Raw genomic sequence first — 26,808 nt, 5'->3', positions numbered from 1 at the left:
CCCCCAAATCTTGCTTTTGAATGCCGCTCCTGTACCAAACCCTGCCTTTAAGAACTGCAAAGCACTCATAAAAGTGGGAATATTGTCCAGGAAACATTCTTGTGTTGTGTTTGCCTGTTTGTATTTCCTTCTTTGCTCGTAAAAGAAGGACAGGTAAAGAGCAAAGGGTTGCTTTGTTTCACATCCCAGCTGCAAAAGTCTAAAAGTAAATTGGAAATTCTGTCTTCCTGGAGGGGGCCGGTGAGGGGGGGGGGGTGGCGCTGGTTTTATGGACTTAACCCAGTGCCCTTGTTTCCTACCCAGTCCGTATTAAAGGGATTTTACAGTAGGCAACACTCTAGCGTGGGCTTTACTGCCTTTAACACCCACCTCCCATACCACAAACACAGCACACGCGCTCACACACGTACACACTTGCTTTTGGAACAACAGAACGGCGCCCGGCTCAGGGTCTGAGCACCTGCCTCTGCCAACAGCCATCAGTTTCTCTTAGCTTGGGAGGCTAGTCTGTAGCCAAGTTCAGCCCGGTCCAGTCCCGGCCACGCCCCCGCCCCGCACGGAATGTGTGCATGCCTTCGGCGCGAAAAGTGGGGTAGTTCCCTCTTCTCCTCTGGTACCTCCTGTTAAGTGAACATATATTCCTTCCTTTGCAAGCCCCCAGGCTGCCTGCAGCACAAGGCAGCCCGCCCCTCACGAGCTGTAAGCCCCATTAGCATTCCTGGGTGCACACACGCTCTGAAGCAGCATGGCCCTGCCCTGCCCGCCCTGCCTTGTCTCCACTGTGAGCGCTTGACTGTATTTCCTTCTTTCCTTTTTCTCCCCATCTTGAGGGGGCACTCTGTAAGGCTTCACAGTCAATTTCCCCTCGGAGTTATTTTCCCGCGAAGCGAAAGAGTGAAATGGTAACACGCGTTTTCGGCCGAGACAGAAGGCTTAAGAGACGCAGTCTGAACTAGAGAGGAAAAAAAAAAAAAAGAAGAAGAAAAGCGTGTGGCTAAATATACTCAGCCACCTCACACTGTTTGCAAGCGCAGCTCCGAGGGGGAGCAAAAGGAAATCCGTGTCCGCATGTGTACTTTTCGTCTGACCTTCACTGTTGAAACATACCAGCCTGTTTGCCTTCAATCATACCCTTGGTGATCTTCAATTTCTTGCGGGCTCTGAGTTCGCAGACCCGCATGCTGCAGACAGGCTCCGTTGGCCTCAGCCCATGGACTTGCACGGTGTTTTCGAAAGAATTACTAGCTGACATTTAAGAATCAGGAGAGTCCATGTCGAAATGGGAATTTGGGGCTTCTCTTGAAAAATCCGAACTGTTTGGGAGGCAGATCCTTACGTAACAGCAGCGGTCGGAGCTGAGGAGCGGCTGTGTCCTTACACAGGTGTGTGCACTGCAGGTGCCTGGTCCCCACGACAGATCCCAGGTACCGTTCTACACACCGAAGATAAGACAGACAATAAACAATGTATCGGGGCGTCTGGGTGGCTGAGTCGGTTGAGTGGCTGACTCTTTGATTTCGGCTCAGGTGGCGACGCCAGCGTTGTGGGATCGAGCCCTGCTTTGGGCTCCGCGCTGAGCCTGGAGCCTGCTTGGGATTCTCTCTTTCTCTCCCTCTACCCCTCTTCCCCCCCCCCCCCCCCCCCCCCCCCCCCCCCCCCGTCTAAAATAAAAAATAAAAATTAAAAAAAAATAAAATTCAACCCATACAAAGAAAATAAAAGTCTTTTCATAATCCCACTGCCCCAGAGGTCATAGATGGGTGTATCCATCCAGAATAAAAATTTCTTACATTCATAACATATGAAAGGTATTGATTACATCCAAGAGGAGATGGTTTATCTGGAATGTTCCAGTCCTGGCCCATCCCCAGTGAGTGGTGGTAATTCCTGAGTTTTAGTTATTTGATTTTTCCTGCGAGCATGATGGGTTGATGGGAAGACTTGGCCGCCCCATCATCTTCTGGAATGCCTCCATTGTGTGGACCCTGGTGTGGGATGAACTGGATATTTGCCCACAATTACAATTCGATGTTTTAAAGTCATTGCTATTTGCTGACACATACAAACAACTGAAGACCTGTTCACAGCCTGTGTGCCCCCAGTAGGTCCACCACGTGTGGACTCTGCCGAGGCCCATGACGGCTCACCCACCTATGGGAATCGTGGAGATTAGAGGGTGCCATCACTGGCCAGGCATCCCCCAGTGGGAATCCCACCCGGTTCCCAGCAGGGAGGGCCCTGTAGCAAATCCCTCCAGTTTGCCATTCATTAATTTCAACGGTGAGGCTTAAACAATGAAAGATTGTTTTTAAGCCCGTCGCGTTGCTTGGGTACTTCTGTTTTGGATTACCATTTAAATAACTTTCAAGTGAGAACCATTTTTTCCTTCACTTTTTATAGCTGTTTTCACATACATGGGATTATATACCATCCACACTATTTGATATCCCACTTTCTTTATTCAGCAAGATGTGGACGCCGTATGTCGGTACTCACTGAGCCCAGTGTCTAGGTTGTTGGTGCCCTGAGTTTGAATCCTGGTCTCTTTACTAACTGTGTGTCTACAGCGGTGTGGGTAAGGCAGGGATGAGTTTGACCAGCTCAGCTTTGGGAGAGAGAGAGCCGAGAATGATGGACGGTGAGGAGGCAGACGGGAGGCATGGAGACCAACAGAGAGAACGAGGGACCCAGCCCATCTTCAGGGACGTAAATTGCTTTTACCACGCCCATTCTCTCTGCTTGCCCCTAGGGTACCAAGTCTCCTACGGGCACCACGCCCTGTGATTTTAATGTCTCCCTTCTGAATGCACATGGATTACCAGACCCTGCCAGCAGTGCAGACAAAGAAAGGATCCTCTTAACTATTCAGGATGTAATGGTAAGATGGACTTCAGCCTCATAACCCCACGAAGGGCCAGGGTCTTTGCCATAGCCAAGCAGCTGGGCTGTAGGATAGGAAAATCACACCAGGATTTGGCTTTAACAGAAAACCTCTAGCCCACCCGTTAGGTTTAAAACAATACATGTGAGATTTGACTTAATGAACTAGTTTTTGATGTGGGTAGAAGCTCACATTAGATGAACATTTACTAAGTGCTAAGCACCGTGCTGAGTGTGGAGCATCCATCACTGCATTAACCCTGTGAGTTAACTGCTAGGTACTTTCGTCCTCATTTTGTAGTTTGGAGAAACTGAGGACAAGAGAAAGGATGTTGTTCACCCAGCCCTCAGAGAAACCCAGACTGGAAACCTCAACCCTGTGACTCCTTATTCCTTGCAATTAACAATCCTAGGCTGGGAATTGCGCTGGCCTGCTTTTGCTCCCCAAAGTGCCCAGCTCTCTGGAGGGGCACAGTCTTGTAAATATCATTGATGTTCAGCCTGGAAGCAAGGTGCTGAGAGGTGGCCATCTGTCAGTTGTGCTTATGATTGAGAAGACCTCTTCTTTGCCAAATGTCTATCTCCTCAGTGAACCCATAGCTGGGAACGTTGATGAACAGTGCTTTTCAAAAATGAAACCCAATGAGGAAACAACCAAACAAAGCCTAATTGAGGGACTGTCTACAAAACAGTTCACGTGGAGGCTTCAAAACTACCAATGGCATAAGTGAGAAAGGTTATTCCAGATAAAAGAGGCTACCAGCAGAGGTGCCTGGGTGGCTCAGTCGGTTGAGCGACTGACTTCGGTTCAGGTCACGATCTCACGGTTTGTGAGTTTGAGCCCCGCGTCGGGCTCTGTGCTGACACCTCAGAGCCTGGAGCCTGCTTCTGATTCTGTGTCTCCCTCTCTCTCTGCCCCTCCCCCACTCATGCTGTGTCTCTCTCTGTCTCAGAAATAAATAAACATTAAAAAAAAACAAAAAAGAGGCTAACAGCATATCACAGTTACCCCACATGAGATCCTTGTTGGGGGGCGGGGGGCAGGGGGCTGTTGGGGTTGCTAATTGCCCTAAATGTAAGGATGGTTTTGGGAAATTAACGAATTTGAAAATGAACTACATTATATTAGATAATATTGTATGGTTGTTAAATTTCCTGAATTTGATAATTCTGTCTGTTCTGTTTATGTAAGAGAAGGCTCCAGTTCTCAGGGCTGCCCAGAATTGGTGAAGAACCAATGAATGTAGGTGGAGGGTATGTGGGTATTCATTATACCCTTCCCATTATAGTATTCAGATATATTTTCTGTGGGTTTTACCTTTTTTTCAAAATAAAAAGTTTGTTTGTTTTTTTAAAGCTAGCACATTAAGGAGGGGGATATGCCGCTTCAGTAGAGCTAAGCATCAGCAAAGAGAAAAAGAGAAGAGTTTCCTTTTAAGGAGACCTAGTTTTAAAAACTCTGTAGGATTATATTGATGTCAATTTCCTGATTGTGCTTTTGTGCTTTAATTATGCAAGATGCTACCATGGGGGACACTGACTGAAGGGTACATAGGATCTCTCTCTCTCTGTTATTTCTTACAAACAGCATAGGAAATCTACAATAAGCACAACATGAAAAGTAAAAAGCTAATAACTAAATAAAATAAACACAAATGCATAGGTTCTATCTTCCAGAGGTTCAGATTTTGATCCTGGGCTTGGGCTCAGGCATGTTTGTTTGTTTGAAGTAGCCCACATTTTGCAAACATTTCACCATGTTTGAGAACCCCAGTTTTAGGGAAAAGACAGCTGTGGATCTCAATTTTTGATTCTGTAAGAATCGTGTAGAATATTTGAAATGCATATTTTAGAGCTAATTTTTAAGATACAGAAGTTGTATATAGGAGATAGCATAGTTTTTAACAAAAGAATTCCCAGTGATTGTGAATCAGAAGGACTGAAGATTTCAGTTTACCTCGTACAGAAGGAAAGTTTTGGAGATAATTTGCACTTTGTGAGTTGGAACTGGGGACTATAAAAAAAACTTTAAAAGTCTTTAAGTTTATTTATTTTATTTTGAGAGAGAGAGAGACCCAGAGCATACGAGCAGCAGAGAAGGAGAGAGAGAATCTCAGGCAGGCTCTGTGGTGTTAGTGTGGAGCCCAGTGTAGGGCTTGAACTCATGAACCATGAAAATATGACCTGAGCTGAAAGCAAGAGCCGGTTGCTTAACGGACTGAGTCACCCAGGCGCCCCCCCACCCCCCAAAAAAGGAGCTTTAAAATTCAAAGTTAGAATCTCATCTCCATCATACAAAATTAGGATAACTATAAAGTAAAAAACAAAATAAAACAACAACAAAAACCCAGGAGGTTCACAAAAGCCAGAAAAGGATGAGAGGGGCTCTGCCCATATCCTATACTTCTGGTGACAGAGGATGTTACTTAAAATAACAAATGAAAGATACAAAACCATAATAGCTCCTGACAGCATCTTCTCTATTATAGATCAATTTCTATCCAGAATTTTGACCATTAGTATCAAGAAAAGACCAAGTGATGTTCAACACACTCTTTTAAAGAAGACAGGAAAGTCTTAATGTATTTTAGAAATATTTTCATAGAAAATTATTTTATTTAGGTTTTTGATTAAAGAGATGAATTTTAGATAGAAAATTAACTTTGTGTTACTGTATCAATACATAATTATATTAAGAAAATGAATATGAACCCTTCACATTTTGTTTTTCTCACTTTGGTCACGTTCAAAGTATGTTTCAAACTGGAAAAAAAAAAAAAAGCAACCCAGAGAAAATAGGGGCGTGTAGGAGAGGATTTATTAGTTATGACTTGAAAAAATTATGCTGGAATTCAGGATAAGGGTAGAAATACAATGATGAATAGAAATAGGTGTGGCCAGGGGCACCTGGGTGGCTCAGCAGGTTAAGTGTCCAACTTCGGCTCAGGTCACGGTCTTGCAGTTCGTGGGTTCGAGCCCCATGTCGGGCTCTGTGCTGACAGTTCAGAACCTGGAGGCTGCTTCGGATTCTGTGCCTCCGTCTCTCTCTGTCCCTCTCCCGCTCACACTCTGTCTCTCTGCCTCTCTGTCTCAAAAATAAATAAACATTAAAATTTTTTTTAAAGAAGTAGGTATGGCCAGCCGGGAGGTCCTGGATCCCTGACTGCGGGGGCCAGGTTTAGCTCACCGATGTGTCTTGTTGGCTGTTCTGTTTTAATTCCAGTGTAGTTAACGTGCAGCGTTAAATTAGTTTCAGGTGCGTACGTGTACCCTTCACCTAATTCACTCATCTCCCCTCTGGTGACCATCAGTTTGTTCTCTATAGTTAAGAGTCCGTTTTCTGGTTTGTCTCTTTTTTCTTTGTTCATTTGTTTTGTTTTGTTTTAATTCCACATATGAGTAAAATCACGTGGTATTGGACTTTCTCTACCTGACTGATTTCACTTAGCACTGTATCCTCTGAATCTACCCGTATTGTTGCAAATGGGAAGATTTCATTCTTTTTTTTTTTTTTAATTTTTTTTAATGTTTATTTATTTTTGAGACAGAGAGAGACAGAACATGAACGGGGGAGGGGCAGAGAGAGAGGGAGACACAGAATCCAAAGCGGGCTCCAGGCTCCGAGCTGTCAGCACGGAGCCCGACGTGGGGCTCGAACCCACAGACCACAAGATCATGACCTGAGCCGAAGCCGGTCGCTTAACCGACCGAGCCACCCAGGCACCCCAAGATTTCATTCTTTTTTATGGATGAGTAATATTCCATTGTGTAGATGTGTACACACACACACACACACACACTCACACACTCTTGTGTATCCATTCATCTATCAGTGGATACTTGGGCTGCTTCCATAATTTGGCCATTGTAAATAATGCTGCAATAAACATAGAGGTGCCTGTATCTTTTCAAATTAGTAAATTAGCGTTTTCATATTCTTTGGGTAAATACCCAATAGTGGGATTACTGGATCATATGGCAATTCAATTTTTACTTTTTTGAGGAAACTCCATACTGTCTTCCACAGTGGCCGTACCAGTTTGCATGCCCACCAGCAGTGCAGCAGACTTCCCATTTCTCCACATCCTCAACAATATTTGTGGTTTCTTGTGTTTTTGATATCAGCCATTCTGACAGGTATGAGGCGATCTCTCATTGTGGTTTTGATTTGCATTTCCCTGATGAGTGATGTTGAGCATCTTTTCATGTGTCTGTTGGCCATCTGGATGTCTTCTTTGGAGGAGTGTCTGTTCATGTCTTCTGCCCATTTTGTATTGGGTTCGTTCTTCCTTCCTTCCTTTCTTTCTTTCTTTCTTTCTTTCTTTCTTTCTTTCTTTTCTTTCTTTCTTTCTTTCTTTCTGGTGTTGAGTTGTATCAGTTCTTTACATTTTTGGATACTGCCCCTTTATTGGATATGTCATTTGCAGACATATCTTTTCCAATTCAATACATTGTGTTTTAAGTGTTGTTGATGGTTTTCTCTGCTATGCAGAAGGTTTTTGTTTTGACGAAGTCCCAATAGTTTATTTTTGCTTTTGTTTCTCTTGCCTCAGGAGACATATTTAGAAAGAAGTCGTTATAGACATATCGAGAAAGACATTGCTGCCTGTACTCTCTTCTAGGATTTTTATGGTTTCAGGTCTCACATCCATTTTGAGTTTATTTTTGTGTGTGGTGTAAGAAAGAGGTCCAGTTCCATTCTTTTGCAAGTGTTGCTGTTATGTTTCCCCAACACCATTTGTTGAAGAGATTGTCTTTTTTCCATTAGATATTCTTGCCCACTTTGTCAAAGTTTAATTGACCATAACATTGTGGGTTTATTTCTAGGTTTTCTATTCTGATCCATCGATCTGTGTGTCTGTTTTTGTGCCAGTACCATATTGTTTTAATTACTACTGCTTTGTAGCATATCTTGAAATCTGGGAATGTGATACCTCCAGTTTTGTGTTTTTTTCAAGACTGTTTTGGCTATTTAGGGTCTTTTGTGGTTCCCTACAAATTTTCAGATGATTTGTTCTAGTTCTGTGAAGAATGCTGTTGGTATTTTGATGGGTTTTGCATTAAATCTGTAGATTGCTTTGAGTGGTATGGACATTTTAACAATACTTGTTCTTCCAATCTGTGAGCATGGAATATCTTTCCATTTGTTTGTGTCATTTTCAAATTCTTTCATCAGTGTTTTATAGTTTTCAGAGTACAGGCCTTTCACTCCCTTGGTTAATTTTATTCCTAGGTATTTTTTAATTTTTTGTACAATTGTAATTGGGGTTATTAATTTCTCTTTTTGCTATTTCATTGTTAGTGTATAGAAATGCAACATATTTGTGTGTATTGATTTTGTATCCTGTGACTTTACTGCATTCATGTATCAGTGCTAATAGATTTTTAGTGCAATCTTGAGGGTTTTCTCTATATAGTATCATGTCATCTGCAAATAGTGAAAGTTTTATTTCTTCCTTACCCGTTTGGATGCCTTTTATTTCTTTTTCTTATCTGATTGCTTAGGCTAGGACTTCAAAGTACTATGTTGAATAAAAGTGGTGAGAGTGGACATCCCTGTCTTGTTCCTGACCTTAGGGGAAAAGCTCTCAGGTTTTAGAGGATGATGTTAGCTGTGAATTTTTCATATATGGCTTTTATTATGTTGAGTTATGTTTCCTCTAAACCTACTTTGTTGACAGTTTTTATCATGAATGAATATTGTACTTTGTCAAATGCTTTTTCTGCATCAATTGAAATGACCATATGGTTTTGATCCTTTCTTTTGTTGATGCAGTGTATCATGTTGATTGATTTGTGAGTATTGAACCACCTTGCATCCCAGGAATAAATCCCATTTGATCGTGGTGAATGATTTCTTTAAGGTATTGTTGGATTCAGTTTGCTAATATTTTGTTGAGGATTTTTGCATCTGTGTTCATCAGAGACATTGGCCTGTAATTTTCTTTTTTTTTGGTAGTGTCTTTATCTGGTTTTGGTGTCAGGATAATGCTGGCCTCATAGAATGAATTTGGAAGTTTTTCTTCCTCTTCTGTTTTTTTCTGGCAGTTTTCCTTCTTCTATTCTTTGAGAAGAATAGCTATTAATTCTTTAAATATTTGGTGGAATTCACCTGTGAAGCCATCTGGTCCTGGACACTTGTTTGTTGGAAGTTTTTTTGATTACTGATTCAATTTCATTGCTAGTAATCAGTCTGTTCAAATTTCCTTTCTTTTTTTTTTTTTTTTTAATGTCTTCTTGTTTTTGAGAGCAAGAGACAGCACAAACAGGGTAGAGGCAGAGAAGGAGAGGGAGACACAGAATCTGAAGCAGGCTCCAGGCTCTGAGTTATCAGCACAGAGCCCAACATGGGGCTTGAACTCATGAACTGTGAAATCATGGCCTGAGCCAAAGCTGGACACTCAATTGACTGAGCCACCCAGGCACCCCAGTCTGTTCAAATTTCTGTTTCTCTCTGGTTCAGTTTTGGGAGGTTGATTATCTGTTTCTAGGAATTTATCCATTTCTTCTAGGTTGTCTAATTTGTTGATATAATTTTGCATAATATTCTCTTATAATCCTTTGTGTTTCAGTGGTATCTGTTGTTCTTTCTTTCTTTTTTAATGATTATTTATTTTTGAGAGAGAGAGACAGAGCACAAGCAGGGGAGGGGCAGAGAGAGAGTGAGACACAGAATCCGAAGCAGGCTCTAGTCTCTGAGCTGTCAGCACAAAGCCCAGTGTGGGGCTTGAACTCACGAACCGTGAGATCATGACCTGAGCTGAAGTCGGACGCTCAACCAACTGAGCCACCCAGGTGCCCTTCTGTTGTTATTTCTCCTCTTTCATTTCTGATTTTGTTTCTCTGAGTCTTCTCTCTCTCTCTCGCTCTCTCTCTCTCTCTGATGAGTCTGGCTAGGTATATCCATTTTGTTGATCCTTTTCAAAGAACCAGCTCCTGGTTTCGTTGATCCGTTCTATTGTTTTCTAAGTTTCTATTTCATTTATTTGTGCTCCAATTTTCGTTATTTCCTTCCTTCTATGGTTTTGGGTTTTGTTTGTCCTTTTTTATAGTTCCTTTAGGTGTAAGATTAGGTTGTTTATTTGAGATTTTGCTTGCTTTCTGAGGTAGATCTGTATTGCCATAAACTTGCCTCTTGGAACAGCTTTGCTGCATCCCAAGAGTTTTGGGCCTTTGTGTTTTCATTTTCACTTGTCTCCATGTATTTTTTTATTTCCTCTGAATTCTTGGTTAGCCCATTCACTGTTTAGCAGCATGTTATTTAACCTCCATATATTTGTGTTCTTTCTAGATTTTTTTCCTCATGGTTCATTTCTAGTTTTACAAAAGCATTGTAGTCAGAAAAGATGCATGGTATGACTTCAATCTTTTTAAATTTGTTGAGACTTGTTTTGTGGCCTAATAGATGACTTATTCTGGAAAATGTTCTATGTGTATTTGAAAAGATTGGGTATTCTGCCGCTTCAGGATGTAATATTCTGATTATATCTGTTAGATCCATCTGGTCCAATGTCATTCAAAGCCACTGTTTCCTTGTTGCTTTCTGTTTAGATGATCTATCCATTGATATAAGTATGGTGTTAAAGTCCCCTACTATTATTATATTACTATCAATTACTTCCTTTATGTTTGTTATTAGCTGCTTTGTGTATTTGGGTGCTCCTATGTTGGGTATGCAAATATTCATAATTGTTACAGCTTCTTGGTGAATCGTTCCCTTTATGATTATATAGTGTCCTTCTTTGTTTCTTGTTACAGTCTTTGTTTTAAAGTCTGTTTTGTCTGATGTAAGTATTGCTGCTACCCAAAGCTTTCTTTTCCCTTCCTCTTGCATGATAAATGCTCTTCCTTCCCTTTCCTTTTAAGCTACATGTGTCTTTAGGTCTGAAATGAGTCTCTTGTAGGCAGCATATGGATGGGTCTTGTTTGTTTATCCACTCTGATACCCTGTGTCTTTTCATTGGACCATTTGTTCCAAAGTAATTGTTGATAGGTACGTTCTTACTCTTCTCTTGCTCTTTTTTTTTTTTCTCACTGTTAGCTGGCTTTCTTTAGTATACTTGGATTCCTTTCTCTTTATTTTTTGCTTAGCTATTACTGGTTTTTTTTTGTTTGTGGTTACCAAATCAAAGATTTGTATGTAACATCTTATGCATATGCACTCTATATCATAAAGTTGATGGTTGCTTATGTTTGAACCCATTCTTTAATCCTCTCATCGCCCCCCCCCCCCCCAGTTTTGGATATATGGTATCATACTTCACATCCTTTTATTTTGTGAATCCCTTGACTGATTTTTACCGACGTACTTAATTTTACTGTTTTTGTGCTCCCTACTTTTCTGACTCTTACTTCCGGTCTTTCCTTTTCACTCAAAGAGTCCCCTTTTAACATTTCTTGTAGGGCTGGTTTAGTGGTCATGAATTTCTTTAACTTTTGTCTAGGAAACTCTTTATCTCTCCTTCTATTATGAATGATAGCCTTGCTGGATAGAGTGTCCTTGGTGGCAGGTTGTTTTGTTTTGAGCACTTTGAATGTATCATACCACTCTTTCTGGCCTAAGAGGTCTCTGCTAAGAAATCTGCTGAAAGCCTTCTGGGGTTTCCCTTGTACATGACTGTTTTCTTTTCCCTTGCTACTTTTTACATTTTAAAGTTTTTGTCTTTATTTATTTTTATTTTTCCAGGAATGGAATTTAGTGATCCATCACTTACGTATAACACCCAGTGCTCATCCTAACAAGTGCCTTCCTTAATGTCCATCCTCCCACCCAGTACCCCTCCAGCAACCCTCACTTTGTTCTCTGTATTCAAGAGTCTCTTATGGTTTGTCTCCCTCTGTTTTTATCTTATTTTTGCTTCCCTTCCTCTATGTTCATCTGTGTTGTTTCTTAAATTCCACATATTTGTGAAATCATATGGTATTTGTCTTTTTCTGACTTAATTCGCTTAATATAATACACTCTAGCTCCATCCACATTGTTGCAAATGGCACAATTTCATCCTTTTTGATCACCGAGTAATATTCCATATGTATACAACATCTTCTTTATCCATTTGTCAGTCAATGAACATTTGGGCTCTTTCCATAATTTGGCTGTTGTCAGTAGTGCTGCTGTGAACATTGGGGTGCATGTGCCCTTCTAGTTAGCTTTTTTTTTAATGCTTTGGATAAATACTTAGTAGTGCAATTGCTGGGTTGTAGGGTAGTTCTATTTTTAATTTTTTGAGGAGCCACCATACTGCTTTCCAGAGTGCACCGGTTTGCATTCCGAAAAGCAGTGCAAATTCCCCTTTTTCCACATCCTCACCAACATCTGTAGTTTCCTGAGTTGTTAATGTTAGCTATTCTGACAAGTGTGAGGTGGTATCTCATTGTGGTTTTGATTTGTAGCTTCCTGATGAAGAGTGATGTTGGGCATTTTTTCATGTGTTGGTTGGCCATCTGGATGTCTTCTTTGGAAAAGTGTCTATGCATGTCTTTTGCCCATTTCTTCACTGGATTATTTGTTTTTCGGGTGTTGTTTGGTAAGTTCTTTATAGATTTTGGGTACCAACCCTTTATCTGATATGTCATTTGTAAATATCTTCTCCCATTCTGTCGGTTGCCTTTTAGTTTCACTGACCATTTCCTTAGCTGTGTAGAAGCTTTTTATCTTGATGAGGTCCCAGTAGTTCATTTTTGCTTTTGTTTCCCTTGCCTCTGGAGACAAGTCAGGTAAGAAGTTGGTGTAGCCGAGGTCAAAGAGGTTGTTGCCTGTTTTTTCCTCTAGGCTTTCGATGGCTTCCTGTCTTACATTTAGGTCTTTCATCCATTTTGAGTTTATTTTTGTGTCTGGTGTAAGAAAGTGGTCCAGGTTCATTTTTCTGTGTCGCTGTTTTGCCAACACCATTTGCTGAAGAGACTATCTTTTTTCCATTGAATATTCTTTCCTGCTTTGTCATAGATTAGGCCATACATTTGTGTCTCCATTTCTGGGTTCTCTATTCTGTTCCACTGATCTGTGAGTCTGTTCTTGTGCCAGTACCATACTGTCTTGATGATTACAGCCTTGGGATGTAGCTTGAAGTCTGGAGTTATGATGCCTCCAGCTTTGTTTTTCTTTTTCAACATTACTTTGACTATTCGGGGTCTTTTCTGGTTCCATTCAAATTTGAGGATTGTTGGTTCTAGCTCTGTGAAGAATGCTGGTGTTATTTGACAGGGATTGCATTGAATATGTAAATTGCTTTGAATTAGTATCGACATTTTAACAATATTAGTTCTTCCAATCCGTGAGTATGGAATGTTTTTCTATTTCTCCCTTGCTGCTTTAAAAAATTTTTTTTTTAACGTTTATTTATTTTTGAGACAGGGAGAGACAGAGCATGAACGGGGGAGGGTCAGAGAGAGAGGGAGACACAGAATCTGAAACAGGCTCCAGGCTCTGAGCTGTCAGCACAGAGCCCAACGTGGGGCTCAAACTCACAGAGTGCGAGATCGTGACCTGAGCCGAAGTCGGCCGCTTAACCGACTGAGCCACCCAGGCGCCCCCTTTGCTGCTTTTAAAGTTATCTCATCATCACTACTTTTTGCTACTTTAATAACTGCATGTCTTGAGGTGAACCTCACTGGGTTGATTTTTGTTGGGGGCTCTCTGTGCCTCCCCGGTTTTCAGCAATTATGTCTTCAAATCAATTTTCTCTCTTCTCCTTCTGGGATCCCCGTATTGTGACTGTTATTAGGCTTGATGGTGTTGCCGAGTTCCCTTAATCTACTGTCATTTTTTATTATTATTCTTTTCTGTCTCTCCTGTTCACCTCGATTGCTTTCCGTGACTCTGTCCTCTAGTTTGCTAATCCATTCTTCTCCTTCTTCTAGTCTAATGTTTATTCCCTCTAGTGTGTTTCTCATTTCAGTTATTGAGCTCTTCACCTCTGATCTGTTCATTTGTGCTTCCTATCTCTTCGTTGAGTCTCAGTGAAGTCCCCCCACTCTTAAGTCCGGTGAGTATCTTTTGAACCGTTATTTGAAATTCTCTACGAGGCAGGCTACTCCTCTCTGTTTCATTTATGTCTCTTGCTGTGACTTTGTCCCATTCTTTCATTTGGGAATATTCCTCTGCTTCCTCATTTTGTCTCTCTGTGTCTGTTTCTGCGTGTTACAAAACTCAGCTATATCTCTTGCTCTTGAAAGCAGTGGCCTTTTGAAGAAGAGGTCCTACAGTGACCCCTCAGCTCAGTGTCCCCGGTTTTCTGGAACCTGGTGCTTCAGGGGTGTCTCCTATGTGTTGCATGCCCCCTGCTGTTGTGGCCGAGCCACTGTTCCCTTCAGTCCAGTTATCTTCAGTGGCTCTCTTTGCCTGTTTAGGGCAGGGTTTGTTCCCTGTGTTGTTAGTAGGCCAGCGTGGGGCTACCTGGGGCTTGGGTTGAGTCAGACCAGGCATTTGCCAGAGATGCAGTAGCACTGAACTGCAGGATGCTTTCCCTGTGTCGTCCCCTAAGAAGCTTTTGTTGGTGGGCAGGGCCTGCGGTCAGACCGGATGTCTGCCCGCAGTCCGCTGCCGGGTCTGCAGTTGGAGTGGTGTGTGTGGTTATCTCCCCCCTGCCCCCGGGGCAGGAGTCACTTTTAGTGCCACTAGCCCCTCGTGGGCTGTTTACACACTACCGGGCTGGTGGCAACACTTTGGACGGGTTCCGGCCAAGGGCATATTGAAGGGGCGTGTCCACAGGAGAACGTCGGGGCCAGCCCACTGTTAGCAAGCTAGGTGGGAATTGTTGGCACTGTGCCCTTCCCACAGGCATCCACAGGTTCAGGCTGGGGTCATGGGAGGGAAATGGCACTGGCCATCTCCTTTGTTCCTGGAGAAGCCTCCTAAAGGTCCCTGCCCCTCCAGCCCACACTCTGAGATGAATAAACAAGTCTCCCTCGTGTACACCCCAGGCATTTTTCAAACTGCTGCTTCTGCGCTGTATCTCCACAGGCATGTTTGTTGTGCTGTCTCTTTAAGGGCAGGAACTCAGTTTCCTCTCGCCTTCTTGGTTCTCCCAGAGCTGAGCCACTGATCTTTAAAGTTCCAGGTGATTAAGTCTCACCGGTTATAAGAACCCACAAGGATTGGCCCCTCTGGTTTTCAAAGCCAGATGTTATGGGGACTCATCTTCCCCGTGCAGGTTCCCCACGCTTGGGGTGCCTGGTGCGAGGGTCTGTTTCTCTCCCTTCTCTGCACCTACAGCATCCCTCCCTCGGTCCCTCTCACGGACAGTCCTGCGGGTGCGTTTAGCTCCTGACTGTCTCTGTTCTTCCTCCTTTCTTCGACGTGTCCTCTTCTCTGTATTTAGCCGCCTGTTCTGCCGGTCTTTGGGTCATTTTTTTCTGGGTTATTTACACCGATGCGGGTGTTATCTAGTTGTATGTGGGAGACGAAGTGAGCTTAAAGCTCTCCTACTCTGCCATCCTCCCTGGAAGTCCTGTTCTATTTTGAATTAGAAAACTTTTCTTCTGAGCACGCACTCTCCCATCTGCCCTGGTCCCCACCGCTCCCTAATGTGTGACACTCACCCTCCCATTGCCATTTTATGCTACATTACATCGTCTGAAGACGTTGCAGCTTGTGACTCCTTTTCACAGAGCCAAAAGGAGCTAGTGGCTGAGATTCAGTAAGCCTTGAGAGGGTATTTTGGGCTTTACATAAACTTTGGGGCCTTGGCCAGGTGTCACTCCTTCAGGACGTCCTTTCCTCTCAATCACCAAGAAGGGGTAGATTAGATATTTCCTGTGCCTGTCAGCTCTGAAATTGTAAAGATTTGATGGAGTTTATAGGAAAACTCTGTTCCTGCTGACAATATCCGTAGGAGTCGAGGTTACATAATATTCATCGAGTGTCCACTCACCCCGGGGACTCTTTCTGTAGGTAGTAAGAAAGTTACATATTCAGGGCTTGCAACACCCTTCCCTCACCCCAGATCTAAGCTTCATGATGGCAGAGATGTGCATCGTCTCTGCCTGCAGGATCTCTGGTCCCTAGAGAAGCGCCTGGCATAGAGTCCGTTTGCAAATAAATCTTCATTAAGCCAGTGAATTGAATCATTGGCTGATGTGGTCAGTGAACGAGGGGCTGGTATAGATATTGATTAGGCACCCCGGCCAGCCCACACAAGCTGAGTTCAGTCATCACGTCCCGGTGACAGTATTTTCCAAACTATGAGTCAGAGTTTGGAGTCTAACACATAAGCTGACAAGACTCTTTGCTGCTTGTGGTAGAAAAATCAGCGTGGGGGATGGAGTTTGGATCCTGAAATACTGGGATAGCTGGCACAGCCAACTGAAATGAGTATTTTAAATGACAGGAGTGAGGCAGGCAAGTAACAAGCACCGCCCTTGGCCTGGGTGTCCGGGCATGGCAGGGAGCGGTGGGGATATAGAGAACACTGTGGACACAGCTGGGCAGTCGTGTGGACACAAGGGCCCAGGGGTACCGGGCTTTCCAGTTTTTTTTTTTTGTTTGTTTGTTTTTTTTTTAATTTTATTTTTGGGACAGAGAGAGACACAGCATGAACGGGGGAGGGGCAGAGAGAGAGGGAGACACAGAATCGGAAACAGGCTCCAGGCTCCGAGCCATCAGCCCAGAGCCTGACGCGGGGCTCTAACTCACGGACCGCGAGATCGTGACCTGGCTGAAGTCGGACGCTTAACCGACTGCGCCACCCAGGCGCCCCTAGGGCTTTCCAGTTTTAAGAGAAGCCAGGTGTCTGGGTTTCTTGGCGTTCGGCTTCTCCCCGCTTTGTTTTTGCTTTTTTTTTTAATGTTGATGACGGGTTCGTTATTTTCTATAGAGCAAACAGAATGCATGGCTGGTTTGGCCCGAGACCGCCAGCTTGCAACTTCCGGTTTGGATAGCTTCGTCTGTTCCTGATGCCAGGAAGCGGCGCCCTTTCTCCGTTCTCAGTGGCACTTGAGTTAGCCTCCCTGGTATTCAGAGCCATCAGGGGGTGAGGTTCCCTTGAACGCACCCAGAGATGCCCATCTAGACAGCTCAGACCAAAGGACAGCCTGGCCGATGGCATCAGGCAGGGTCCCGGGCAGGAGGGTCAGACGGCACAAGGCCAGCGGTGCAGGAGTGATTCATGTGGAATGATGCTGAACAGGCACCAACGGCCCACGAAACGCGGGTCCAGAAGTGCGAGATGTAGCGATTCGTTCAACCAAGAGAGCATTTCTGTACGTGACGACACCGGATGGTATCCGAGTTACTAAAGCATCGTTTTCAGTCTCAACGAAAGGAAAGAATAACCGACCTCTGCATCGCTTGTGGAATAAATGATGTCGTTCATTTCTTGCATTTGTAGCCTGCTTAGGATTTCTTAGGTATTTTTGCATTATTTCGTATTATTTAACATAACATCTAACATATGAATCTTCTTTTCTAATATAACAATTTTAAGTCTATACATTTTCCTCCGAGCACTGCTTTGTCCTTGTCCTACAAATTTTGCTGTGTATAGTGTCTTCATTGTCATTTCTCTTTTCTTTCTTTCTTTCTTTCTTTCTTTCTTTCTTTCTTTCACATTTATTTATTTTTGAGAGACATATAGAGACAGAGCATGAGCAGGGGAGGGGCAGAGAGAGGGGGAGACACAGAATCCGAAACCGGCTCCAGGCTCGGAGCTTGTCAGAGGGGTTCGGACTCACAAACCGTGAGATCATGACCTCAGCCGAAATGGAGTCGGTCGCTTACCGACTGAGCCACCCAGGTGCCCCTTCCTTGTCATTTATCTCTAACTGGTTTGTGATTGGGGGTGGAGAGGGTTCCTCAAAGTTTCTAGGCGGCTGGCAGCATTGTTCGTTACTTTGTCTCTGTCCCCTCATCCCTGCGCAGTTTCCTACAACCAGCCCCTGCTCTGGGCAGGCCCGGGTGAGGCACACTAATGCCAAGAGGTTTGCCAAGTGCCTCACGGCCAAGGAAACAGGCAGTGCCCTTCTGCCTCCACGGCCCCTGCCCTTTCCCTTACGTCACCACTCCCTAAGGCAAGGATAGATTTATTTCTTCATAATGATAGATGTTTGAGACCGAACTCCAAGGCGCTTCATAAATAAATTTAGCTTTGAATGAAAATTAGTAAAAGACAATCCAAGGTTCAATGGGACAGTAAGAAAGTACCAAAAACTAAACACCACACGGGTATTTGAAGCATATAATATGTGACTCAGATTTTCCTTGCCATAGTTTCGCCAGAATTGGTGTAGGGGAAGGTGATTTTAAAAATACACGGTGTGGACCCTAAAGGTCACTTTATTCTGGAAAGCTTGTGACCCAAGAGCCACCAGGTTTGAGGCGTGGGCTGGCAAGCCCCAGGTTTGGCCTCTCGAAGCCTGTTGCACCTGTAATGTCTTCTAAAATGGCTGTTTTTGTTGCCAGGTTAGAAATTCCGTGAGAACAGATACTCTGTCCGCCTGGTTCATTCCTCTATCCCTAATATTTAGCAGTCAGACGCACTTATTGGGATAAGCGTAGTCAACAATAAATATTCGTCGAATAAACGAGTGAGTGAAAAGAAAAACAAATGAGTCGATTAACCCCTTGAGGCGGGGTAAAAACCCTTTCTGGGCCAGGCAGATGAATATAAATCTGGTTCGTATAAGGCAGTAGGCGTGAGTGGGAATTATTACAACTAACTGTGTGGGCCAGACTTCGAGCGTTCCAGATCCCAATTTTATAACTCTGCCAACCAAGTGAGAGACACTGCTGGGGGGGGGGGGGGGCAGGGGGACTGGCTGCAGGTCAGTGACCTCCACCCCAGAGTCTGTTGCTTCTCCTCGAAAACCGTCAGCGTATCTGTTGCGGCTTCGTGGTCTAAACGTCCGATCTTCTCGTAGGCAAAGTCAGTAGGGTCTGAGACACAAAGGTGAGCGTGCTGTCATCTCAATTTGAAATTTTCTGGAAAAGCAAGACCTCTGGAAAAGCAATCACGGAGCACTGATTCATAGCTATTATCTCATTGCGACCCTTCAGCAACCTTGTCAGCTCGCCAGGCCGCATTTTCCCACATCAGCAGGGTGAGCGTGGGGGGTGCTTTTGGCCCAGAGTCTTGCCGGGGGACACAGGGTGGCTGGAGTCAGGCCCAGAACCCCCGGCCCAGAACCTAGACCCAGCCGTTCCCTTTTCTGAGTGTCGTGAGAGGTTTAATGCTTCATCCACAAGCACTTAGCACGCACTTCAACATGTTTAGTGGCCTCAAGGCAGCTTTGTGTGAAAAGCTCTTACAGGCGTCTGTCATGCAAACCAGGGGACAGCCACTGAGCACCTCGCTTTCATCCCGCTCGAGGGACCACTTGCTTCCAACGCGTTGGTACCGGGCAGGGAATAAACACGGGCACGTGGTGAAGAGCCCAGACTTTGGAGTCAAGACGGTCATTCATTCAAACGGGCCCTGCCATTGGCTGGCTGCGTGACCTCGCCCTGGTACTTAGATAGGTGCCCTGAGCCTATAAGATAAGGGCACCCAGCGGGATGGTGAGGGGCAGCAATGAGACAAGGTGCGTAGAGAGGTTATCTTGGTGGCCCGTATGAAACAAAAGCTTCGTAATTCGTAGCTGCTACTGCTGTTGATGTTACAGTTATGGTCACTATTACGGCAAACATTTCACGTTTTGTGGCGCCCGGGTTCCCTCTCTTCCTAGCCCAGCAGAAGGAGGCCGATCAGGCACGTGAGGCACTAATCCACTGACCGTCAAACCCCTGCCACGTTTTAGCTGGTGGTCTGGTGTCTCTTCCTTCCTCCGCCTCGCCCCTGGCTCTCCAGAGAGGAGGAGACCGATTTGTTCTCCACCCGTGGTGTTTACCGCCTGGCCTCTGTACAGAGGGCTTTCTGTCGCAAGGGTGTGAACTTAACATTTTCAACAGCGAACGCTGAGGGGCGCCTGGCTGGCTCAGTCGGTGAAGAGTCCCACCCTGTTTCGGCTCAGGGTTTGTGAGTTCGAGCCCCAGGTCGGGCTCTGTGCTGGCAACACGGAGCCTGCTTGGGATTCTCTCTCTGTCCCTCTCTCTCTCTGCCCCTCCCACTCCGCCCCTCCCCTGCTCTCTCCTCTCTGGCTCTCTCTCTCCCAAAAATAAATAAATAAAAACTTACAAAAACTTTTCAACACTGAACGCCGAAATCACAAGATCGTAAAGCAAAGCCCTACAGTTAGTGTTCACAGAGGAATTTCTGGATGACAGCTTCAAAGCAACCAGTAGATCCCCCTCCATGGTATGCGTTTGAAGTATGGGCAGGTTGGCTTTCAAAGCGACCAGTTCAAGGTCTTCATCTTTCCAGATGGAAAGGTTTTGAACGGCTTTCCCGGGGGAGCATTGCTACTTACTCTGTCTCCCCTTTGCCCTGGAACAGATGGTTTTGAATCACGTGGGCATCATAAGAGCATAGGTTCCTAAAGTTGGCTCATCCAGTGCGAGCAAGTGTGTTATTTTCCTTTGTGAAGAAGATACCAGCTGTGCAGAATCTAGGCTTCTTTTTCCTATGTATTTTGTAAATACAATTATGGCGTTGAAAGTTGCACTAATTTAACAAAAGCAAAAAACCAAATTGAAATGGGAGGAATTATTGAATTCAAATTTCTTTTTTTTCTTTTAATGTTTATTTATTTTTGAGAGAGAGAGAGAGTGAGCATGCTCTGCATGAGCAGGGGAGGGGCAAAGAGAGAGAGAGACAGAGAGACAGAGGATCCAAAGCAGGGTCTGTGCCAACAGCAGGGAGCCCGACGTGGGGACTGAACTCACAAACCGTGAGATCATGACCTGAGTTGAAGTCGAACACTTAACCAACTGAGCCACGCAGGCACCCCAAAATTCAAATTTCTTGATCACAAGAGGTTTTTAAAAATATCTCATCAGGGGGCACCTGGGTGGCTCAGTCGGTTAAGCATCTGACTCTTGATTTCGGCTCTGGTCGTGATTTCATGGTTCGTGAGTTCAAGCCCTGCATCAGGTTTTGCACTCACAGTGTGGACCTTGCTTGGGATTCTCTCTTCCTGTCTTCCTGCCTCTCCCTCTCTTTCTCTCAAAATAAATAAATAAACATTTTTTAAAAATTTAAAAATATTTCATCGGTTTAATAAATTACGAAAAAAAATATTTACAGGTTAGAGTTGCCATTTTTAAAAACTCTGTGTTTCCATTTAAGATGGATTTGAAGGGGCACCCGGGTGGCTTAGTTGGTTAAGCGCCAGACTTCAGCTCAGGTCATGATCTCATGGTTCGTGGGTTTGAGCCCCGTATTGGGCTCTGTGCTGACAGCTCGGAGCCTGGAGCCTGCTTCACATTCTGTGTCTCCCTCTCTCTCTGTCCCCCTACCCCCCCCCCCCCCCCCCCCCCGCTCATGCTCTGTCTCTCTCAGTCTCTCAAAAATAAATAAACATTTAAAAAAATAAAAAAAAAAAAAAAGATGGATTTGAAATGACTGGCTGGAAAATGAGGTCGGGGGTCCGCCCACACTGCCTGCTGTCTTCTGGCTTTTGTTAGCTAAGCTAAGGCCTTAGGTTTAGAGCATTGCATTCTGTTCCATGACCCAAGTGTGCGTAATTGTCTAGTATTTATTTGGTCTCTAAATGGCTTCCGTGTTTACCGTCAGATGTTTTACCACAGATTCTCCAACTCCGTGTTGTTTATTTTGATTTCACCGTGCATTGTTTGGATTTTGTTCTGGGAGGTTTGTTGTTTTTTTTTTTTTTTCCTGAGAAAGGCTCGGGAGTGCTATATTCCCTGAGTTTCTTCCTGTTAGAATTGGTGGCCTGCTTTTCTTTTCTTTTCTTTCTTTCTTTCTTTCTTTCTTTCTTTCTTTCTTTCTTTCTCTTTCCTTCTTTCCTTCCTTCCTTCCTTCCTTCCTTCCTTCCTTTTTTCTTTATTTATGAGAGACACAGAGAGAGAGAGAGAGCACCCGAGTAAGGGAGAGGGGCAGAGGAAGAGAGACGGAATCCTAAGCAGGCTTCCTGCTCAGTGCAGAGCCCGACGCGGGCTCAGTCCCATGACCCTGGGATCATGATCAAAATCAAGAATCAGACGCTCAACTGACTGAGCCACCCAGGCACCCCGATGGTCTGTTGTTCTGAAATCTGGTCCATTTGGTCTGTCATCTTCCGGAGTTAGGCGCTGCTGCTTTTCTGAGTCACTCTTTGGAGGGGACAAGATTTGGTCCGGGATGGAGAGCAGCTCCTTTTCGGACAACTGGCTGTCCAGGGTCCTCTACCCCACTCTCTCTACCATTCCTGTGGGGAATTTACCTATTTGCCAGAGTGACGGACAGGATTTAAACATAAATATAAATATATCATTTTCTCCTAATTACAAAGTTGGAAACGTGCTTATAATAATAAAAAAAAAAATTGAAAATAAGTAGGGGCTCCTGGGTGGCTTAGTCGGTTGAGCATCCAACTCTTGATTTCAGTTCAGGTCGTGATCTCATAGTCATGGGTTTGAGCCCCTGTGTTGGGCTCTGCGCTAAGCGTGGAGCCTGCTTGGGATTCTCTCTCTCCCTCTCTCTCTGCCCCTCCCCTGTTCAGACTCTCTCTCTCAAAAATAAATAAATAAACATAAAAAAAAAAGTAAAACAAAATGGAGAAGAAAGTTCCCATAATGCCACCCCCAGAGAGAACACTGTTAGTAATTTGGTGACTATTTTTCCAGACTTTTTTAGGATTTTTTTTTAATTTTTGAGAGAGAGAGAGAGAGAGACAGAGCGTGAACAGAGGAAGGGGCAGAGAGAGAGAGAGAGAGAGGGAGACACAGAATCCAAAACAGGCTCCAGGCTCCGAGCTGTCAGCCCAGAGCCTGACGCGGGGCTTGAACTCACAAACCGCGAGATTGTGACCTGAGCCGAGGTCGGGCGCTCAACCGACGGAGCCACCCAGGCACCCCTATTTTTCCAGACTGTTTGTAGGCATATTTGCACACATGGACAGAAACCATTTTTTTTCAATTGGACGTATCCTACGTGTGCATCTTTTGACATGCTTGGTTTTGCTTAAATGTATGTCTTCCTATCTTTCTGAGTAAGGGCGCGAGAGCTACCTCGTTTTCTGTGGTGGCTGCTCAGGGCTCCGTTGGTGCCACTCGACGCACCATTGAACCTATCTCTTCTCGTTGCACATTGAGCTCCTTCTCCATTGTCAAGGATCCCTCAAGATCATTCTCTATTATCAAGGATCCCTCCATGGCCTTCGTATATTAGGACTGAGGGATAATTCTCAGAGAGATTTGGTCAAAGGGTGTATATACCCTGTTCATTTCTAGCCCATCGTTTGTCATCTCTGCCTCCAAAACGCATCTCCAAATGCACCTGCTGTCCCCACCTCCGCAGCCACCTCTGCCTTCCCCCACTTCTGCTGTACCTGTGTGCCCTGTTTCCATCCTGGCCCCACCTCTCAAATTCCACTCGGTACCCAAGAGCCATAGTGATCTGGTTTTTTTTTTTTAATTTTATTTATTTTTATTTGAGAGAGAGAGAACACGAGCAGGGGAGGTGCAGAGAGAGAGAGAGAGGGAGAAAGCGAATCCCAAGCAGGCTCCACACTGTCAGCACAGAGCCTCATGCTTCCTGACCGTAGAATTTGGAGAGTGGGAAGCCTACTTGTATTGCGTCCTTCCTCTCTTCCGTTTGGTACCAGCTGCCAGTGTTTGCACTGGTATGCCATTCTCAAAAACCATATGGTCTCCTATGTACGTCTCTAGGATTCCCTCCATTAGACAAGAGGTTGCTTCACAGATCTCTCCTGGAGAATTTCCCTCTATTCCTGGCTTCTGCTGAGATGTCTCCAAGGATCCATGAGTCCCATGTCTCGAGAGAACCCTCAGCATGATTGAATACTCCAAACTTTGGATCCTTTTCCAGTAACTAGCGAAAGGTTGTCCAGCCATGCTCAGGCTTCTCTCCCGAGCGTGTTTTTCTGACCGTGAATCTCCTCATTTTAGCATCCTTTGCAACCTAGATAGGCTGAGAGTTTCCCACATCATCAAATCTCCGTTCCACGCACTACTTCTCACATAGCCGTAGACACAGTTCGGCTAAGATCCTGCCGCTACGTCATGGGACTCCCCCTCCCCTAGTTTCCGTAACATGCTCCTTATTTCCCGAGTCCCCACAAGCAGCACATTTGGTGTCCATTATATTTCTACTGTCGGGTATTTTTACAATGGTTTATCTAAGATGGTCAAAGTATTCTAGCTAAATCTTAGGACGTCTTAGGTGCTTCTAAACATCCTTCAGTACATAGGATAGCCCCCCCACAACTCTTATAGCCCCCCCACAACTCTCTGCCAGACATTTTACCGTCTGGAATTTCAGGATCATTTGGAGGCCTTTGGGATCTCATATTCAAAGTGTGGTCCCTGGACCAGCAGCATTAACATCACCTCGTTAGAAGCGCATCTCCTGGGGCCTCATCCAGGACCCACCGAATCGGAGACGCTGATGTGGGGGGAGGTGGGACCCCACAGTCTGTTTACAGGAGCCCCAAACCAGAACACTTGTGACGCACACCCGCGCACACACACGTACACTCTTAGTGACATCCCAGGCGTGTGACCACAATTCATACTGTAATTACCGCCCTGCTGGAGAGTGGCTCATTTGTCCCTTTCGTATCTTCCGAGCGATGCCAACACGTGTGTCAAGATGATTTTGGTAAATGTTCGTTTGCTGGGAATAGTCCCTCGGTTCTAATGATCCATTTTCAGATGAGTTTTTCTCAAAGTAACATATTTCATTTTTTGCCTCTCTTCTTGACTTTTGGCAGGAGCTAAGAAAAAGCCTGGAACTTAGTGTAAATCTACAAAGGAAACAAAAAGATGGTTCCAGCGAGGAGTATGACTCTATCGAAGAAGATGTGCTCTCGGAGCCAGAGCCCGAGGAGCAGGTGCTGGGGGGCCACCGCAGAGATGACCCCGCCCCTTCCAGTGGGGACTCGGTGCAGAAGGACGTTCCCAAGGACCAGGAGATGGAAGGACGCCCTCCCCGGGGCCCAGACCCCCTCGTGGTGCTGGAATTTAACCCAGCTTCCAAAAGTGAGCTCTGCCTTATGTGGCATTTCTTTGCCTTTGGTGGCTCTGGGCCTAAGAGCAGGACTTGTATTTCCAGCAGGGCTTCAGGAGTTCGGTCTTGGGCAGACCGTCTCGCAGGCCAGGGAGGTATGTCCATCTGGTCTGTCTGCTGATCGCAAGACACAAAGGCTCCCAGAGGCCTACAGATGACCCTGAAATCCCAAACAGCAGGTGTCTGGCAGCTACTTTTGGGGGACTAGCCTGTGCATTGTAGGAAGTATAATAGGGTCTGCATGCCAACTGGCTAATGCATACTGGCTTCAGCAAAAGGGACTAGATTGGCTTGGTGAGCGGAGGAGACCAGGGCTGTCATAGGACTCTTGGCCCCTCCTCCCCCCCCCCCCCCACCCCCCCCCACTTCTCTCTCCTCCACTTCCTCCCTCTCGTCTCTGCCTTCATTTGTCCTGAGACCCTTCTGAGGTGGGCTCTTCACATAACTGACACAGAATTGAGACACTGGCTTTATGCCTCCCTCAGAAAATGGATTTTTCTTCCCAAAAGCTCCAGTGCAGGTCCCAGGCCTGGCTCTTGAACCCACATCGGGTCACATCTCTGAACTAGTCACTGTGGCTCTGATGGACCAGGTCCAGCCAATAAGGCCTTGGGTGCGGTCACTGCCAGCCAAACCACATGGACAGGTAGTTTCCAAAGGGAAAGTCAAGGTATATCTGAGGAAGGAAGGAAGCGTGCAGGACAGACAGAAACAGCGGCTGTCCACGAGGGGAGGTTTTCCAGAAAGGACCCTGGAAAATTGAGTAGAGAAAACAATTGATGGGGGGGCAGGGAGGGGCCTACCTGCCACAGTCCCCGTGCCCAGGCCCGAGCTGGTTTGGTCTGTGCCCATCTTCCCTCTCCATTCTGAGCACATCCTTCTCCAAGCCGGCTGTGCCACATGCTCTGAACCAAATATCAAGGCCAACCAGCTGGGAAGCGTGAGTGACCCTCAGGGAAGAGGAACAAGGGAATGTTTGAAATCAGACAGAGTGTATCAGTCTGCTCGTGCCGCGTAACAAAGTACCACAGATGCGCCAGGAGCTTAAACAGCAACAGACACTTATTTTCTTACAGTGCTGGAGGCTGGAAGTCCAAGGTCAGGCTGCCAGCAGGTTGTTTTCTCCTTCAGCCTCTCTCTTTGGCTTGGACATGGGCATCTCCTCCCTTGTGGCCTCACCTGGTCTGCCCTCTGTGTGTGCCTGTGTGTCCTCATCTCTTCTCCTTACAAGGACACCAGGCAGATTGCGCCAGCGACTCATTTTTCCTCACTAACCCCTTTAGAGACCCTGTCTCCAAATACAGTCACAGTCTGAGGTCCTGGGGATTGGGACTTGAACATATGGGTTGTTGCTTTTTCTTTTAATTAATTAATTAAATAATTAATTTTTGAGAGAGAGAGAGAGAGAGAGACCGACCAGGGGAGAGGCAGAGAGAGAGCGGGAGAGCGAGAATCCCAACCGGGCTCCGCGCTGTCAGCGCAGAGCCCAAAGCAGGGCTCAGACTCATGAACCATGAGATCGTGCCCTGAGCCGAATCCCGGAGTCAGACGCTTAACCCACTCGAACCACCCAGGTGCCCCTTGAACATACGAGTTTTGGGGAGACATGATAACAGGCAGCCCTGGAAAAACCCACACCCGGTGGTTGTTGCTTCCAGAGAGCGAACATTTGTCCCTCAGGCGTGCTCTCATTGTGTGCTCTCACCTCCAAACCTTTGCTTGGGCCGCTCCCTCTGTCTAGATTACCACATCTTCCTTCCACCCCGAAGCCTGAAACCTGGCTCCCTGCTTTCCCCTCAAGACTCAGCTCCGGGGCTGCTTCTTCCAGGAAGCCTCCTTTGCCCTCCTGGCCCGGCCAGGTAGCTCA

At 45.4% G+C, this 26,808-nt stretch overlaps 1 protein-coding gene across 1 annotated transcript in view; it reads left to right on the top strand.

Moving 5' to 3' along the window:
• Window positions 1-26,808, top strand: part of LOC122210233 (katanin interacting protein) — a 192,692-nt gene that overhangs the window by 72,836 nt on the left and 93,048 nt on the right. Inside the window, exons 8-9 of the mRNA XM_042922814.1 lie at window positions 2,750-2,878; window positions 24,646-24,913. Of these exons, the coding sequence (XP_042778748.1) occupies window positions 2,750-2,878; window positions 24,646-24,913 (397 nt within the window). The remainder of the gene's footprint in view (window positions 1-2,749; window positions 2,879-24,645; window positions 24,914-26,808) is intronic.

The sequence above is a fragment of the Panthera leo genome, chromosome E3 (assembly GCF_018350215.1).
Source record: "Panthera leo isolate Ple1 chromosome E3, P.leo_Ple1_pat1.1, whole genome shotgun sequence".
Lineage (NCBI taxonomy): Eukaryota > Metazoa > Chordata > Mammalia > Carnivora > Felidae > Panthera > Panthera leo.
Note: the sequence above shows the minus strand (reverse complement) of the source record. Positions and strands in the feature narration are given on the sequence as shown.